At 44.4% G+C, this 13,862-nt stretch overlaps 2 protein-coding genes across 2 annotated transcripts; one reads left to right on the top strand and one right to left on the bottom strand.

Moving 5' to 3' along the window:
- Positions 1–4,043: 4,043 nt before the first annotated feature.
- Positions 4,044–5,438, top strand: LOC107395711 (pre-mRNA-processing factor 40 homolog A-like). Its single transcript, XM_054738426.2, is given in 1 exon segment — positions 4,044–5,438. A coding segment is annotated over 1 exon segment (1,395 nt).
- A 5,928-nt stretch (positions 5,439–11,366) lies between these two features.
- Positions 11,367–13,633, bottom strand: LOC129161886 (uncharacterized). Its single transcript, XM_054738424.2, has 2 exons — positions 13,609–13,633; positions 11,367–13,472 (listed from the first exon to the last, which is right to left on the bottom strand). Exon 2 carries the CDS (start codon positions 13,452–13,454, stop codon positions 12,072–12,074), a length of 1,383 nt encoding a protein of 460 aa, XP_054594399.1. The 5' UTR covers positions 13,455–13,472; positions 13,609–13,633; the 3' UTR covers positions 11,367–12,071.
- Between the last annotated feature and the right edge of the window lie 229 nt (positions 13,634–13,862).

Genomic DNA, 13,862 nt, shown 5'->3' with positions numbered 1-13,862 from the left:
ATTCTACCGGGAGCCAGTGGAGGGACTGTAAAACTGGAGTGATGTGAGCTCGTCTGCTGGATTTGGTTAGGAGTCTGGCTGCTGCATTTTGGATGGCTTGAAGGCGTGAGAGGAAGGTTTTGCTGAGACCAGTAAAAAGAGTGTTACAGTAGTCTAAGCGTGATGACACAAAGGCATGAATTATTTTTTCCTGATCTGCAGTAGAAACCAGTTTACAGACTTTTGAAATGTTTCTCAGTTGAAAGAAACAAAAGCAGGAGATGGTTTTGACGTGTGAGTCTAAACTTAAAGCTGGATCAAAAATTACTCCTAGGTTTCTAATGTTGGCCTTGGCTGATGGGCAAAAAGAGGCAATTTCTTGCTTGATTTTTGGCTGAAGTTCCGGGGTGCAGCAATCAGGGTCTCTGTCTTGTTAGCATTTAGGACAAGAAAGTTGCTGGACAGCCAGTTACTGATCTGGGTCAGGCAGAGTACAAGTGTGGCCAGCCTGTTCAACTAGTGTGGCATAAAGGACATATAGAGCTGAATATCATCAGCGTAGATGTGGTAGGAGATGTCTGGGAAAGACTGAATGATGCCAGTTAGAGGAAGAATATATAATGCGAATAGTAGAAGCCCTAGAACTGAACCTTGTGGGACCCCGCATGTTAGAGAGGCAGTATCTGAGGAGAAGGTTTCTGACTTCACTGTGAATATTCTGTTAGTGAGATAGGAAGAGAGCCAGTCTAGAGCAGAACCTGAAATCCCAGCCAGGGCCTTTAACCTGTTTAGTAGAACGTTGTGGTCTACAGTGTCAAAAGCTGCACTGAGGTCTAGCAGGACCATGACAGAGCATTTCCCTGCATCAGCAGCCATCAGGAGGTCATTATGCACCCTTACTAGAGCGGTCTCGGTTGAGTGCTGCTCCAGAAAGCCAGACTGGAAGGGGTCAGAGATCTTTGACTTAGAAAACCAGCATCTGAGTTGGGTTTGAACAACCTTCTCAAGTACTTTGCTGATGAAAGGTAGCTTAGAAATGGGCCTAAAGTTACTGGTGGAGCTGGCGCCAAGGTTGGGTTTCTTTAAGAGAGGAGTCACTACTGCATTTTTAAAGTAAGATGGAACACAGCCTTGGCTCAGTGAGCTGTTAATTATAGTCAACAGAGATGGACTGATAGAGGCAAGGGACACGACTAAAACAGAGGGAGGTAAGATATCTGATGAGCATGATGAGAGCTTCATCTGACTGATTATTGTGGTTAAGTCATTTAGTGCAATTGGGGAGAAGGAGGTGAAAGACTCGGAGCACTGCGGGACCTCCCCTCCTGAGGGGACGAGGGCTGGTGGAATGCTGGATCTCAGATTCAGCACCTTGTTTTCAAAAAAGTGGAGAAATCTGTTACAGTCATCAGCTGAAGATAGCTGAGCCTGCTGCGGAGGAGAAGACACGATGCTGGAGATGGTATCAAACAAAACCTTAGGATTATTCTTATTTTGACATATGAAGTTGCTGAAGAAAGAAGACCTGGCATTTTCTACAGCTTCGTTGTATGACTCGAGAAGTTCTTTAAAATATTCGCGATGAACAACCAGACCTGTACTCTTCCACCGTCGTTCCGCTTTTCTATAGGAGCGTCTAAGTTCAAGAATCTGGTTGTTCAGCCAGGGTGAACTGGAGGCACTGGAACTGCGGCTGGTTTTGTAAGGGGAGACCTGATCTAGAATTTTGAGGCAGTGATCATTAAATGAGTTGGTAAGGAGCTCTACGTCATCAGAAGAAGGAGGTACAAAGTCAAAGATGGAGGAGAAATTTAAAATGGTAGACCTGTTGATAATACGTCTTTGCTTAGCAGAGTCTGGTAAAAGAGATTCAGAATTTAGGTTAATATGAAAAGAAACTGACTTATGGTCACTGAACACAACATAATTTATCTGCAGCTTATCAACAAGAAGTCCATAAGAAAAGACCAGATCCAGGGTGTGGCCTGCTCTGTGAGTGGGACCAGACACGTGTTGAGAAAAGTTAAAAGAGTTCATCATGTTTAGGAACTCCCTAGTGGAGCTGTTAGATAGATCCTCAGCGTGGATGTTGAAATCTCCAACAATTATTATCCTGTCTAGTTTAATAGTTGAAGATAGGAGGTCCTGAAAGTCAGACAGGAAGGATGAAGTAGATCCAGGTGGGCGATAGACCAGAATTCCATAAACTGGTTGAACTCGACCAATTTTAATCATGATCATCTCGAATGAGCTGTAGAAGTTTGAGGATATAATTTGGCACGAAAAGTGTTTCTTAAAGATAACAGCTGTTCCTCCACCGCGGGCTTTGGTCCGTGGAGCAGAGAAGAAAGAGCAGTCTTGAGGACAGAGCTCACGGAGATGAGTGACGTCATTTTCGCGCTGCCACGACTCAAAAATCCACAAAAAGTTTAATCTTTTGGTCCGGAACAGATCGTTGAGGATGTGAGACTTGTTGGCGGAGGAATCTGGTGGTGTGTGTGCCGCGGGCTCGATAACGGCGGGCGGCTGGCGGGCTAAGCTACGAAGCAACTCCACGCTACGCCCGCGGTGGTTCTTTGTCTCCCACGCCTTCAGGTAGCGTCCCGCATGAGGGGCTCCATTTAGCAGCGAGATCAGCCCAACTCCGTTAAGTTTCTGTTGGATCCGCCACAACACAGCCGCAGAGCAGCGATCAGGCAGAGCTTTGCCTATCAGGATCTTTCGAAGCGGAACGAAGAAGCCGGCTCTCTTCCCCCGTTTCCTCTTCCATGGCCTCCTGGGCAGCGGCAGGCCGACAGGTAACAGAGGGCCGAGATCTGGGTTAACGCCAGGTTCCAGAGGCGGTGGGAAAGCGGGTCCGGTATTGGAGTTCTGGAGGTTGATCATCGCGGACCTGATCGACAATAGTAAGTCTCGATCATATGTTAGCAGGGACTCCGCACCAGATAGAGAAAAAACAATAAAAAACAACAAATAACCAAAACAGATCAGGAGCCTAGCAGACACACAGCCACTCATGGGCGCCATCTTGCTTCTGCACACAAAAGGAAAAGTGGTTACTTTGCAACAAACATCAATGCGCTGAGGGATGGATCTAAAGAAAAGAAAACCATTACAGCATGTATCCGTAGCCAGCTCAAGTGTCTGTTCTGTCAACTTACTAATCACACTCTGGACAAATGCTTTAAGTTTAAAAAAAAGGACAAAGCAGGACAAGATACAGTTTCTAAAGGAGAAAGCAGAGTGTTTTGGATGTTTAAAATATGGACACACAAGCAAATTTGGTGGAAATCGTTTGGATTTGGGAAGTGTGCCACAGGAAACATCCATCTGTCCTACATGTGGAGAAGGAGGATACCACACGTATAATCCCCAAAGAAACTGTGAGTACTGTACATGAGCTGTAGCAGACGTGTGGTCACACTGGGGCTGGTGAAGAGGACACTGCTGTTTTCCCCATTGTGGCTGTGCAGGTGAAAAGTCAGAAAAGTAATAAAGCTGTGTATACTTGTGCTTTTCTGGACCCTAGGAGTTCTGCTACTTTCTGCAATGAGTCTGGCTGAAAGGCTGGGAATAACAGGCAAAAGCTGCAATGTATTGTTGAGAACAATGGGACATACTAAAATCATTAAAACCACTGCAATAACAGGTTTGAAGGTGTCTGGTCTTGACAATGACGACTTTATTGAGCTGCCATCTGTTCTGACACAAACCATGCTGCCTGTGTCTAAAGTCAATGCACCATGTCAGGATGATGTTGCTAAGTGGCCGTATTTGAGTAGCATTGGACTACCTGAAGTGGATGCAGATGTGGAGTTGCTCATAGGCACGGATTCTCCCAATGTTTTGGAGCCATGGGAAATAACAAACAGCCAGTGTGGAGGACCATATGCAATGAGAACCAGAGTTGGCTGGGTCATAAATGGACCTCTTCGTATTGGAGATTCTGGAGGTGCTGGTGTCAAATCAGGATGTACTGTTGTAACGACTAACCACATTTCTGTGGAGCACTGCTACAGTACAATCATGACTTTAATGAAAGAATAAACAATGAACAACCTGAGATGACGTCTACAACCAGATACAAAAAAGCGGAACAAATGTTCTCTGAGCTTGAAGTGTGGGGTTGTGTTCCTGAGAGAGACCGGTTGGAGATCTATGAGGATGTCTTGTTCTACCTGACCAAACAAGAAAAGCAGCAAGCCAAGCAGCTGAGGACAAGGAACTGGGAGGCTCTGAAGAACATTCTAGACAACATGGCTAACGTCACATACCGCACCACTGAGGCGCAGCAGTATCTGCTGGACAACCCCACGTTTGCTGAGGATGAAGAGCTACAGAACATGGATAAAGAAGATGCCCTGATCTGCTTTGAGGAGAATATCCGTTCTTTGGAGAAAGAGGAGGAAGAGGAGAAACAAAAGACTCTTCTCAGAGAAATACAATGACAGCACAAGAACAGGGAGTCCTTTCAGAAATTTCTGGATGAGCTCCATGACCATGGCCAGCTCCACTCCATGTCTTCCTGGATGGAGATGTACCTGGCCTTGAGCTCCGACATGCACTTCGCCAGCATGCTGGGCCAGCCTGGTTCCACTCCACTGGATCTTTTTAAACTCTACGTGGAAGACTTGAAAGCTTGTTACCACGACGACAAAAGAATCATCAAAGACATCCTGAAGGATAAAGGATTCTCAGTAGAAGTCAACACCAGCTTTGATGATTTTGGATCAGTGATCAGTTCAGACAAAATAACCACCACTCTGGATGCTGGAAACATCAAGTTAGCCTTCAACAGTCTTCTGGAGAAGGCTGAAGCTGGAGAGAGGGAGCGAGAGAAGGAGGAAGCCCGCAAGATGAAAAGAAAAGAAGCTGCTTTCAAGACCATGCTGACGCAAGCCACACCGCCTCTGGAGCCAGAAGCATCATGGGAGGATGTCAGAGAAAGATTCTTGAAACAGTCCGCCTTTGGGGATGTGACACTGGAGTCAGCAGGGAAGAGGATTTTCAAAGATTTCATGCATGTTCTGGAGCATGAGTGTCAGCATCACCATTCCAAGACAAAGACGCATTCAAAAAGGTCCAAGAAGCACCACAGGAAACAATCCCGCTCTCGATTGGTTTCAGAGTCTGAGGATGAGGAGCATCACAAGAAGAAGAGGTCACAGTCCAAGTCTCCCTCAGAGCGCTCATCAAGAGGAGAATCTGAGAGAAGCTATAAAAAATCCAAGAAGCACAAGAAGAAGGGCAAGAAGAGACGCCACAAGTCTGCATCACCGGATTCTGACAGCGAGAAGAAAGGAAGAGACTGTGATGGGAAGTGTGAGCGAGATTCAGAGAAGGATAAAGAGAACTACAAGTCTCAGGCTAAATCTCGCTCCGAGTCCAAACAGAAGTCTTCTAAAAGGAAAGCAGCCAAAGAGGATGGGCATGCTGAAGATCCAAAGATTCTGGCTTAGTTTTTAGGCTACAGTCAGGAAATAGCTTCTCTGTGCTAAAGCTATGGTTAATTGTGGGTAAAATACCTTCGCAATTAGGGGCTGGGTTGTTGAAGCTATTTAGTTTATTATAGGCTTAGGTTATAGCCTAGTTTATTTTCTTTATTTTATGCTAAAGGTAATTTGATGTTTTGCATTATGCTTCATATTTATTATTTTGGCTAATTAGTTTATTGTTTATTGGCCAGGTGCGGGTGATTATTGTATAAATAGGTCAAGGTCGGTGGAGCAGCCAGGGCTGCGAGGGAACATGGTTTTTTACCACACACACAGACAGAGAGGACGCAAAAATCTGTGCTCTTGCTGCTTGAGTGAATAAACCACCACCAAACACAATTTTGGCATGGACATTGCTTTAATTGAAACCTTTTTTACCCATGCGTAAAGCCTAACCCTTGACGTAGCCCAGTGGTCATTCGAAAGTATTTGGTTAGTTTCTGGTTTAAGTTTTATGGACAAATAAACATAAGTGCAAGGTGACCGAGTCTTTCCCGGTCTGACTGCATTCTCAACCTGAAACAAAATAATTCTGAAATAAAACCCTGATTTTAGACACTAAAAATAATTTAACTGAAGGCTGTTTTCAACATTCAGAAAAATTATGAAAATGGTAAGAAAAAAAAAGATTATTAAAACTATTAAATTGGTTCCTGGTGATGTCACGAGCGCATCCCCAATTATATCCTAAGAAAAAGTCATATGTCTCCTTAAAAAGTCTCGTGTCTATGGTTGAGCTTTGGGTGGTGATGGAGACAAACGGCTGAAATGGGTTTTCTCTGCAGGGCTCTCTCTAAGATGAGAAGCTTGGTCATTCTGAAGAGGCTTGGAGTAGATCCGCAGCTTCTCCACATCGAGAGGAGCCAGTTGAGGTGGCTTCGGCATCTAGTTAGGATGCCTCCCTGGTGAGGATTTCTGCACATGTCTAACCTAAAGGAAGATATCCTTCTCCACCCTCCCAATGAGCTTACCTTAATGTTATTTTAAAAATAAAGTATTTTTCTTGCTTTCTGGTGTAGAAAACCTAAACCAACAATCAGCAAAGTGTCAGTGGACACCTCTGCAAACAGCTTCTTGGTATTTTTGTTGAACTGAATGAAAAGCTCAGTATTGATCCAGATGTTTTGAACCCTCTGGAGGCAGGCGTTTCAGATTTGCAACGTTAAAACCTACCAACCTGGTTACTCCACATACGTATTTCATGAGCATTTTTTATCTCAGAAGTACCCCTGAAGGACTTAGTTGTTCGTCCTTTTATCAAAACGTATTTTGAGCCTGAGAGGGTTAAGAGCTGTGAAACCTCTCATGAAGACCTGAGTTCTGCTTTTATATCACCAAGGCTTCATCTGATGTAACGTCCTGCAATGCCTCGCCTGCATGAACAAACACCATCACGGACATTTCCTCCACCTTCTGGATTTGCTCTTTAGCCACATCCAGCCACGTGCTAGTTTAGCCCTAAAAGCCATGTTCATGATGTCATTATTAATGACCCATCATGCACCCGTCTCTCCAGGCAAGGATTCGTCCCCATGCGACTCTTGTCCATCACTTCATCTTGTCTCCTTTCTCTCTGACGCCTCCCTGTTGCCTCTGGTCCAGTCTGCATATTTAGGTAAGGGCGCAGCTATGAAGTCGTGCATTTGATCCATTTTACTGTCGTGTTCTAAATGGTTCGAACTAATTAGCAAGAATGTCAACAAGATGGCATGCTTGTGATTTTGCTCAAAACAAATAATTGTTTCCATAAGGTTAAAAAGGACATGTGACTTTTGGAAGTTTTAGAGAATTATTTAAAAACGTTTTCTTGGTTTAAAGTTTATTTTAAATTCAGACTTATTTGACTGGAAGTATAAAGCTTCTTTTTTATGAAACTGAGAAACAATTGAACAAAATAATTCATTTCCATGAATTCTAATTATCTGAATGCCAACATTTATCAGCATCCAGCCCACCAAGACTGTTAATATTAGACTAATTAACACAAATTATGATGAATATGAAATTATGTCCAATATAACAGATGAAGCATGAAAAGATGTTTCCCAACATTTTTTTTAAATAAAAGTGGGTTTGCTGCAGTGTGTGATTGTTTGCTTCTTTTTTTTTTTTAAACAGAGGATTTATTTCCAGGGTAATAAAAGCAGCTGATTTCCTAATTTTTCCCCATAGATTCAGCTCTTTGTGAGGAGAAATGAACCATTTCTGTGTCTAATTTGTGCCAAACTGATCCTGGAAACTCATGCTGCCATCCATCCTCCTGCTTGTGTGTTTAGCCTCTGATGTTGGAGCTGGAAGGACAAATGTCTGAGCTCACTGCTTCTCTGAGGGACCTGTCACACAAGAGCTACAATGATGGAGAAGCCGACTGAGGACGGATTCGTTCGTGTGAGAGCTCGAGGAGTCAGTCAAACTTCAGGAGTAAAAGACAAACACAGCACTGATCATTTTCAAACAATAAATGCAACAAAATATGCTGCATGAGCTTCAGATTTCAAAAGAGCTGTTGGAGTTTTACTTTTGGACAAATATGAGCACTGACTGGCCCAAACAGGAAATTTTAAAGCGACACTTAATATTTCCAACAACTCACTCCAGCCATTTTCAAAGTGGAATTACAACTGTCGTAAACAACCCAGCCACAGCCTGCTGTAGCTAGTGCTAACAATGAGCTAATGCTAACATGAGCTATCTGCCAATAAAAAATCCACACTGTCAAAAATATTATTACTTACAAGTCCAGTAGCAACAAAGCCAGGTCACCATCAGTCAGTGATTTTGTAGCCTCCTTTAGCACTCTCAAACTAGTGCAGCCTGCGCCGATGTTCACTCTGGTGTTAGGTCGTTGCTTCACCTTTAAAGACATTACTCTCTTACTTTTAATCCCAGACTATGCTATGATGCCAACAAAACAAGCAAAATTCTTCTTTTTGTGCTTTTTATTGAAGGTGTTTAAACTGAAAGTTGATTACTAGCCTTTATGTAAGCTACCTGCACAGTAAACACCTACTGCCATAAAGCAGGTAGAGACCTCCCACTAGTGTTCCTGCCCGAACCACAAAACTGTTAAATGCAGTTCCTGGTTAGCAGAAAGCTACAGAGTGCTGCCCAACGTGAATGTGCTCAAGTTTATGGCTCAAGAGCAACTGAAACCAGTTTGAAAGCAACAGCTTGACCTTTAAAATATTATTTATTGTTGCTTTAAATCTAAGGCTAGCCATTAGCGTGCCTAGGCATGCCACTAGCTGGATTTCCTACCCCCTTGACGGACCTTAAGCATGGATAGGCTGGCATTAGCATCGGAGAGGCTAGCCATTAGCTTATCTCGGAGAGTCACTTACTCTACTAGATGTGTTTTTTTTTTACTTTAACAAAATATGCTGCATGAGCTTCATTGTCCAGCTTACGATTCACCTCGAGTAACGTCCCAGTCTGAGAAGTCTCCACACGGACGGTGCTTTCCGTGGGTGTGGGTCGCCCTCCAATCGCTCCCGTCTCCCCAAATTTCCAGAAAACCAGATATCCTCCCACTCCAATCTGGAGGAATCCAGTGATCATCAGACCAAATATCCACACGTCTTCGATGTTCTCAATGGACAGCTGGCAGAGGCACATGATCTTCCACTCCTTCCAGGAATCCAATATATATCCCACCAGGTATGTCCCCTGTGGACACGTGGGAGCCCCCTGCTCCGTTCTCATTGTTGAAAAAATCTTATCGATTCGCATTGAATGACCAGTTTATCAAATCCATGGTTAGTAAAAATAGAGGTTTTCAGAAGAAATGCAGAGAAGCACTCTGTGGGCAGACAGGACAAAGAGCCTTGGGAAAAAAAGATAAGGGCGCGAAAGAGGGAAGCATATGTACTCCTCGAGTGCCTGAAGAATAATTGCCCCTGCTCTTGCAGTGCTTGGTAGGTCATTCCACATTTGTGGAACGATGCATGAGAAGAGTCTGGATTGTCCTGAGCGTGGTGTAGGCACTGCTAGCCGACGAGCCTGGGATGACTGGAGGGGCCGGGCCGAGCCGAGATGTAAGCCTTTGCAAGAGGATTCAGGTAGATGGGAGCCGTACCATCTCAGACTTAGTATGCTAGTGTAGAAGAAACTGGTTGGCTGGTCATTAATGTAGCGTTGTGGTTTTATGGTCTTTTATGAAAGAGGAACCATGCTACATATTAATTCGGAATATTAATTTTTAATATTCAATAACCAAGTTTTATATTGTTCAGAAGACTCAAAGGTTGTTTTCATCGATAAACTGACGATAATATCTGAGTGTCTGTGTTTCAGTTCAATGAGGAAACCAGTTTGACGATTAAAAGTTTTAATTCTTCAAATTAAACTAATGATTTTGAAAATTGACAAACAGGAAATAACAATCACATTGGCAACTTCGTGGGACAATCTTTAACAGTTGATATGCTGTTCTTGCTCAAATAGACCTTCTGGTGAATTTATGAAGATTGAGAATGTTGTGAGTTGTGAGAGTGATATGATGTGATTATGGATGCGTGTGGGTGCAAGGTGTGGTGAGATGAGGTGAGATGGATGCGTGTGTGCATCTGATTTTGCTTCAGGAAGAAACAGGTGTCTGAGTGAAAAGTGATGGTTTGAATAAACTTAGCTTTAGTTGGAAAAGATGCATCAAAACGCTAAACACCGTGCTGTCTCACCGAACTCTTGTGGACCCTCTTTCGGATCCGGCCCGTGGAGGATGTTGTGGTTCATCCAGATGACACCGGCGGCTGACAGGAGACGTAGGTGTCGAACGGAACCGGTCCAGAGTTGCCCTCGGTACACGTTGATGGTAAAGCGTTTTGTCGACGCGCTTTCTTAAGTTAATTCACTCAGAAATCAAAAGTCTCGGTAAAGAGTCTGCGTTAGAAGTTGCGATTCAGCTATTCTGCCTGGCTTGGCAGAAACAGCGTGAGAGAGGGGGGGGGGGGGGGATTGAGCCCATGGGCTCCGTTCCCCGTTAGCGGTTGTTCACACGTCCTCCCTCTTTCGTTGTCAAGCACGAACTCAAATCATAAGACTGAAACTTACCAAAAACCTTTCTCTTCTCAAAGCAAACGTGTGCATCATCAAATGTGTCTGGAGTTTACTGTGGGAAGATGTGTGTGGGTGTGTGTGAATGTTTGTGTGCTCGAGTGTGTGTGAAGGTCAGTACCAAACATTCTCAACACTATCTAATTATGGATTCATTAAGCCATTATAATTACCCCCAAAGCATAATAGTCATTCATTTGATTAAACACATTTATAATGAGCAAAATGATAATGGTTACTTTAACATTAAAATCAAGAAAAAGAAGTTTAAACTTTATGTTTTGACTTGGCCTGGGTACAACTCATGGAAACACATCTTCTGGTAGACTGCAGGTGGCTGATGTTATGGTTTCCTCCCAGACTCGCTGGCGTTCAGGTCTTAATCTGTGGGTGAAAGTTCTCAATGACCCAGCTTTGACCTCGCTGCGTCCAACACCACCATTGTGACAGAAAACCCATATTTCCTCACGTTACATTCCCCCCTTTTGTGACGACATGGAGGTCAACAGAGGCCACCTGACGTCACAACCTCAATAACGTGATGCACTCGTGAAGGTAGACATCCCAGATGAAGGCAGGAACGATGAAGCGTCACCACAGGTCTCGTGTAGAAGGGAGTCTATCCTGATCAGATGATTAAGGCCAAAACTGTTGCAATCATTGTAAAGTAATCCACCTAGGGAATCTTGAAAGCAGAGCTATTTCAATAGCAGTTAATTTCATCAGCAATAATGCAAAGGTATTCAAAGGATAAGCAGCTCGTGTGTCACACGGAGCTGGGCAGGTGATGCATTCCTCGGGCGTAGTCCAGGCGAAGTCCAAGGCAGACCTCGACCCATCTCGAACCACGACCGAAGCCCCATGCAACAGGAAACCAGTTGAAGGATGGTGAAGACGACCCCTCTGATGGGATGTAGTCCATACGAGCTCGGAGAAGGAGACAAAGTGAGACAGCCCACACGATAGATAGCATTTGATGCAAATCAAAGAAATCAATCAAAACCTATCTATGGGTGCCTCTGGGAAAATGTGGATGCCTTTTGTGAATTATCTAAAGAAGAAATGTCCTGCACCCTGTTCTACAAGTCATGTAAAAACGTGATGCAGAGAAAACACAAATAAAAGAAAGTAAATCCTAACTGATATGTGAAACTCAGCAGGCTGCACCAATTAAAGGCTTATATATAAAAGAAATAATCATGAAAATGAAGGGCAAATTGGCTTGTGGCCCTTTAAGGGAAATAGTAACAATAAAATCAAATTTGTAATCAAATATAATCATGCTACACAAAGCACTAATAAAAAGATAGAGATGTAAATCAATTCTAAAAATGTAAATCAGTAGGTTAGTAATCCCTAAAAATATGAGTTAGTAACAGGACCCCTGCTGGAGGCAGGTAACCTGAAAAAAAAAACTCAAAGGGTATCACATTTGTTAAAAATTCATCCCACAAACGAGAGAATTTGTAACGGTCCACCAGTTAGTGGAAAAGAATCCGGTCAGAATAGAGTTGGTCAGAATAGAGTTGGTCAGAATAGAGTCGGTCAGAATAGAGTTTTGAATCTGGTATTGCGGACCCACAGAGACACGAGTTTGGACGTATCTGTGGGAGCAGGCTCATAAGCGATTTGGTTATCAAACTGTTTGTATCTTGTGTTATGAACACACAGGGAAACTTGTTTGAATTTACCTGAGGGTCCCGCTTGGAACTGGAGCGAAGCTGATGGTTTAACTGTTAGATCAGAACCTGATTTTACCTGCTCAAAGTTGGGTTGCAGCTTTACGGAGGCGACTTTGTTGTGATCAGAAATAGTAGTGAACTGGAAATGCGAAAATGATGCTCGCAAAGCAGGAGGAGGCTCCCCACCCCCCTTTTGCTTCTCAAACTTATGCCATGTCTGTGAGACAGGAGAAGCATAACAAAGAACAGTTCTTAAGCTCTTAAAAGCCCTAATACCAAGAAGATGCACAGTGTCACCTGAATCGTGCTGAAAGAGTAGGTGTTCAGATGTCCAAAGACCTGGATGTGTTGGACTTGGAGGTTCTGAAAAGGAGTGATCCAAGGATGGTTGTGTCACGGGTGTCAAAGCAAACCTAGCCAAGTTTAGAATCAGAGACAGACATGACGCTAGCTTTAGGAACATGGTCTGTCCTGAAAACTGAAGCCAAGAATACTTTATTCCCAAGAATGATGGAGGTTCCCACACAGAATCAGAAAAACCCGGTTTAACCAGAGTATTTACAGACTGACTAGAACTCCGCCCCGTAGAAGGCGCAGCACCTAACTCCGGGTCGGAGGTCAATGTTGTCAGCTGAATTGGTGGAAGGTCAGTGTCGATTTCTGCAATGACCCGCCCGCTCGGAGGAGGGTTTCCCCCGAACAGCCTGAAGTCCGCAACGGAAAACTCAGTGCCACTCGGCACCCCCCTTTTGTCAGGAGGGGCCCCGAGCAGAGCATCACTGCACGCACCTACTGCTCGCGGGCCGGGTGGCCATCTCGTGCCCGTGAGAGAGGTGATCGCAGCAACCACCGAGCCTCCTACAATATCGCCACTGACCACAGGACTGCTGGAAACCGCAGGTTTTACTGCGTCGTCGTGGTCACCTGTAAGAGAAATCACAGGAAAGAGAGCACAGAGGCCCGAGACTAAGTCACACCCCTGTGAAAGGAGAAAGGAATTGGCCACCGTATTAGCAGAGGTCACAAACTGAAAAGTGACAAGGTCATTCACATAAAGGTCAAGATGTCCGGGCACAAACCCCTTAAATGGCATGGTAGCTCCGTCCGGAGACCACAAGTGTTTCACGGCGGCTGACGTTTCCATCACGCCCCGATAAAGAAGCTGGCTTGTGCATGAGGCGGACTGACGAGTAAAGCAGACCTCTGACTGAAGCGGTGGATCACAGCCTGAAGATTTCACACCCATGCTGGAGAGATGGTCAGCCTCTAACATGGATGACAGAGAAGAAGCATCAGGAACCAAAGGGTTAAGCACAACCTGTTTGTCAGAGAGGTTAACCATAGGCTCAAGAGATTTATTCAGCTTAAAAGCAGCAGAGAAAGTGTTGTTTATTTCAAACCTTGATATTGATGGTGGGTTTTTGACCCCCTGGAAGAAATAAAAGTAAAGAAAAAGCGTTATGACTGTAAACAGCATGTTGTTTGAATTCAATTCACGTCATGAATTGCAGACCAGAACCACCTCCGACCCAGTGCAGCTGGCACCGAACCGCTGCCACTAGTCCCCACCTTGCCCGACCGGCGGCACCCGACTAATGCGGGCCCGTTCGGGCGGGTGGAGGGACCAGCGAGGCTCGGCCGGTAAACAGACTCC

This window comes from Nothobranchius furzeri, chromosome 14 (assembly GCF_043380555.1).
Source record: "Nothobranchius furzeri strain GRZ-AD chromosome 14, NfurGRZ-RIMD1, whole genome shotgun sequence".
NCBI classification, from domain to species: Eukaryota; Metazoa; Chordata; class Actinopteri; order Cyprinodontiformes; family Nothobranchiidae; genus Nothobranchius; species Nothobranchius furzeri.
Note: the sequence above shows the minus strand (reverse complement) of the source record. Positions and strands in the feature narration are given on the sequence as shown.

Coding starts and splice junctions, on each gene's coding strand:
- LOC129161886 (XM_054738424.2), bottom strand. CDS start 13,454: ATGGGTGTGAAATCTTCAGGCTGTGATCCACCGCTTCAGTCAGAGGTC.